The sequence below is a fragment of the Fragaria vesca genome, linkage group LG3, assembly GCF_000184155.1.
Source record: "Fragaria vesca subsp. vesca linkage group LG3, FraVesHawaii_1.0, whole genome shotgun sequence".
NCBI lineage: Eukaryota > Viridiplantae > Streptophyta > Magnoliopsida > Rosales > Rosaceae > Fragaria > Fragaria vesca.
In genome coordinates this window covers 14,231,738-14,236,598 of record NC_020493.1, presented here as the reverse complement: position 1 = coordinate 14,236,598, position 4,861 = coordinate 14,231,738, and the positions used below count along the sequence as shown (strand labels likewise).

Sequence of the window (4,861 nt, the reverse complement as noted above, 5' to 3'; positions counted from 1 at the left end):
GATAATAGAAAAAGTAAAAAGTAATTTACACGAAGGTCTCGTTTGGGTGGTAATGAAATTTTTGGTACGGTTCGCCTCTTCTTCACAGGCTACCGACAGAAATAAGCCAAAACAAAGTCTAAGAAACTGTTGTGCCACTCCAACACCTACCTTTGCTTATAAATAAGCAGATGAAAGAAACAGTGACACAGCCATGAAAGCAGAGAACAATATGAACAAGCTCGCGGTGGTCCTTGTCTTGTTGGCGGTCTTCATTTCCGGTATCGAAGCTTGGACTGGTGAAATCCACGGCAGAGTTATCTGTGATGTTTGTGGCGACTCCGCTCTCGGACCTGAAGACCATATTCTTGAAGGTCCGTTCTTTCCACCCTGTAATACCCTTTTGATTCCATATTCGAGTCCTAATGATGAAATTAACAACCTCGTTTTCTGGGTTTCTGGAATTTCTTAAGGGTGATTATGATCAATTGATCATCATGTGTTTTGCATAAATTTGATTATTCTGCCAGTCTGAATTTTTGGAATTCTCAGAATTATGAGTAGAGAGGTGGAATACTTTCCTCTTTATATTAAGATAATACACAGTATCTGGATTCCTTAGTTCTTAAATGAGTACTAGTTCATTGAGATTTTTAGAGGTTCTTGAACTAGAGTATAATACTTCTGCGTTTCTACCTTCTGACCAACAGTTTCGTATTATTATATCAATGATTTGTAGAATTTGGCACTTTTGTTCGTCTTGCGGAAAACCCAGCTCTTACTTGAAGAGTATTGGTCTTATTTTAGTGGTCATACAGCTGGGACAGTGATATATGTTATTGTTCTGTACAAATCTTCACAGTATTATTGTTTGAATTTGTCGCCAAATTATATTCCTTCTCATTTGCATCAATGTCTATGTTATTGCATTTCCTGAAAACGTCTTGGGTGAATCAAGATCAGATGACTTGATGTTACATGTCCTTCAAGCAGTACGTAGTAGGCATATCAATTGGCTGAGGACAATATGCTGCTTCATAGCTGCTAGTTTCCAGTTCTCGTAGTTGAACATTTGACTTTGCGAGTTGGAATGTTCTCCCTATGATAGAACCTTTGTTCCAACAAATGTCAATTAAGAACTTCTAACCGAAGTACTCCCTGCAGTTGCCATCTTCTGTTCCTCAACATCTACTTCCATCCCGTTCATACATCATTCATTTGATCGGTATTTACTTTTTGGACTAAGTTTTTAGGTCTTTAAGAAGGAACATTTATAAACTGCTAAAACAAACTTATGATCTTCATATTCACTCAATGAGCTGGGTTTCTCTTTTAAGTTTTATTCGTTGATGTTTCTATCTGTTAGTTTGTAGTTTCATATGCTATTAATTGAAATGGTTCACATTCATGTCATTTTCTGGTGATTGTATCAATTGAATTCGGTGACGAAATTAAAGATACAGAGGATGCTTAATCTTCAAACTCTCTTGACGGATTTACAATATTAGTCAACTACTATGGATATGGAAGAATGAATTGGTTTGACTCTTTGCAGGTGCTGAGGTAGCTGTTCTATGCATCACAAAATCCGGAGAAGTTTTAAATTACCAGGCATTCACGAATGCTAAGGGGAGATATACAGTGGCAGAGACTATGCCTGAGAGTGACCGCTGGGATGCATGCCTGGCACGACCTATTAGCAGCTTCCATGAGCACTGCACTCATCTCAGGGGTACCAGCTCAGGAGTAAAGTTCAGTTATAATCACCCATCAGGTTATTCTCACACCGTCAGAACTTTCGTCTATCAACCGTCTAGTGTACCAGCATACTGCATTTAAACATTGTAGGCTTGATGTCTATTACTGTCATGTAGTTGCAATCTTGCTTTGCCTATACTGAATGGAATTGAAAAAGAGATGATCTAGTCATGGCATAGTGAGTGTTGTTAGTGTACCAGCATACTGCATTTAAACATTGTAGGCTTGACGTGTATTACTGTCATGTGGTTGTAATCTTGCTTTGCCTATGCTGATGGAATTGAAAAAGAGATGATGTAGTCATGGCTCAGTGAGTGTTATTAGAGTGTAAGAGTTTTCCTTGTACACTAGAGTCAAGCATTAATTGGATGCTCTTATATTCCCCTAGAATCACCCAAAAATTTAAGCATGATTTTAAAGAGTTTAACACGATTATATATGCAATATCAAAATAGATTTTACATCCTAATCAAGTTCAAACTTTAACTATATGATTTTGTTTACTTATCGAGTTGTGTCGTATAAGATGCTTAATCATGTACTTTTCCCGTTCTTTTTCACATCAAATAGTGGAGTGTGACACTTAGAACAATGAGAACACAAAGCAAGGGCCGCCCAAATTGCATACTCTAGCTCATGGATTGCGGCAGGTGAGGCATAGACATAGCATTAGTGGTGTCGTCAACGGCACCAAAAGAAGCATCTAAATCATAGCTATTAGCTCATCATTTTTATTCTTGAGGCGGTTGATTTCATGATGGGTATGTTAGTTAGGACTAGCGAGTACTGGGACCTTTTCCTTATAGAACAATTTTTTCTATAGTTTACTAGGCCACTAAGTAGAACCATTGCCAAGGCGTGCAACTTCAGCATATAGAGTGGGTCACGAAATCATTTTTAAGCCATTGATGCCCATCCACTGATCCACCTACCTATATGATGGAGTTGTGCAAGTAACTTTCTAGCTTGGCATGCCTTGGTTCAACATCAGTATAAGCAAAACCAAAATAGCTAACCTCTTAGTCTCGACCATCACTCTCCTGTGTGTATCACATTGGTCCAAAACTTAAAGTGCTTCTAGAAAATTAGATTTTTCTTCTTTTTGGTTCGTTTGTAATCTTACATAAACGATCACAAAAACTTAAAATAGTTTTTAGGGCAACCATAAAGTTGAGGAAGTTTTTATAGTGAGTGGTTCGAAATCCAGAATAATTAAAAAACATATATAGTCATTTTCGGTGTTCATCTAGTTACTAACTGACCATCAGAATTTGGATAACTACCATTAGATTAAGACGTACTCATTTAAATCCAACGATTAAATACTAGCCAACTTGTTATATCTCAACCACTTAGTTTTAATGAGGCTTTATCTAACGAACAATTATGCAAATCTCTTATGATCAGCAACTGACCGACTGACCGGATGAATGAGATTGTAGTCATCTATGAATCTCCACTCAGACTTTAAAAATTAAAACCATATATATTTGCGCAGAAAACATAGGAATCAAGGCCTATAGTAAGCAGAGGATCCAGCCTCGGGTTTTGTGTTAGTGATTAGCCGCCTATGTTGCATGGACACGACGACACAGTAAATCTCAAAAACCTAAGTTCTGACACGTCTTGAACACGACAAATTATTAATATTTTTATATAGTTCTAATGCATAACAAAATACTAAAAACATGGAATAAATTCATATATTACCAAAATAAAGCACTAAATTTAATGCATCGCATAATAATTTATAAAAAATAACATCAAACAAAGCCAATTTAATTGATATATAAAACTAAATCGATGTAGATAGATAAGCAAGTATCCTTCCCCAGACTCTCTCCTCCACAATCCCCAAGCAAACTTTACCTCAAAAACCCAATTTACTTACACTTGTAATTTGCTTTATTACCATCAAGCCACGTGTCCCTAACTCCCACAACCAGCCATGAACAACCAAACTGTTACTGGGTTTGATCCCCAAATTAACAATTTTTGCTTCTTCTGTTTGATCCCCACCTATGGCTTCTCTGGTGTCGCAACCTTCCACCTTACCCAAAACAAAACCAGACCAATTCTTCTCCTTCTCCAAACAGCACTACTTTCTCCACTCCTTCCTCCCCAAAAAGACCAACCAGAAGTCCAAAACACCACCACCTCAAAGACCCTCAAAGTGAAATGCGCAGTGGCCGGCCGGTGAACAACTGCTTCACCCAAACGACACAGGAGGTGCGTCGTATAGCCCTGAAAAACATACAATTTGCTGACGTGGCGTGTCAAAAAAATGACATGGCGTGTCGGTCAAAGTGTCAGGATGTGTCGAAAAAGTCAACATTTTCCGACACGCTACGTGACGTATCGGATACTTGTCGAGCGCGTGTCAGCGTGTCAGGTGTGTCGGACACTCCGACACTCCACTAGTATGAAGTGTCGGTGCAACATAGTTAACCGTAAACTTGGTGACTATAATCCCTTAGTTGTTGGGAGTAGATCATGGACGGATCTATGCATAAGGCTGCATAGGCTGAAGCCTAGATATAATTTGAACTGAAAAAGTATCAAGTATAGGTACGTATATGTATATTTGTCATCAGCCACGAACCTTCAACTTCTAACCTCCAGAATCTTAGCTTGGCTATTACTAAAAGGAACAAATTTGACACGACCCACCCCGAATTTCACCCTGAAACCCGGAGTAAGTCGTGCGGGGACCACCCCCAAGGAAAATTTACTGAAAAGATTGAGAAAATCTCCCTTGCAGATGGACAACCCTAACTCGAAAATTCCAAATTTCACTCTTAATTCAACACTTCCAAACATCACATAATATACAATAATCCCAAAGTATTCAGAGCTACTAAACACAAACGGAAGCAAGAAAACACGAGTAGGTTGAACAGGTAACCTACTGATGAAAACTGGCAGAAATGCGGGTGACTATGCCTCGCCTCCTACTAGATCCAACCCGAACTCTGCAGACTGGGCAATTTAAACGAAGGCCCAGGGGAAACATTTAATAACGTTAGAGTGAGTGGACAAAAATAAATAAAGGAAATAATTCTTATGCTTTCCAATTTTACTTTCCATAGAAAGAAATATGCTGCATGCGACAGCTCAAAACGCT

At 38.5% G+C, this 4,861-nt stretch overlaps 1 protein-coding gene across 1 annotated transcript; it reads left to right on the top strand.

Annotated features, from left to right (window-relative positions):
• Positions 1-126: 126 nt before the first annotated feature.
• LOC101303593 lies at positions 127-2,204 on the top strand. The gene is made up of 2 exons (XM_004294316.1): positions 127-353; positions 1,535-2,204. The coding sequence occupies exons 1-2, from the start codon at positions 194-196 to the stop codon at positions 1,816-1,818; spliced, it is 444 nt and encodes a 147-aa protein (XP_004294364.1). The 5' UTR covers positions 127-193; the 3' UTR covers positions 1,819-2,204.
• Positions 2,205-4,861: the final 2,657 nt, after the last annotated feature.

What these genes read in the sequence shown, in the direction of transcription:
- LOC101303593 (XM_004294316.1), top strand. Translation starts at nt 194, where the DNA reads ATGAAAGCAGAGAACAATATGAACAAGCTCGCGGTGGTCCTTGTCTTG. An exon ending in TGAAGACCATATTCTTGAAG is followed by an intron (nt 354 to 1,534) that starts GTCCGTTCTTTC and finishes GACTCTTTGCAG; the next exon opens with GTGCTGAGGTAGCTGTTCTA.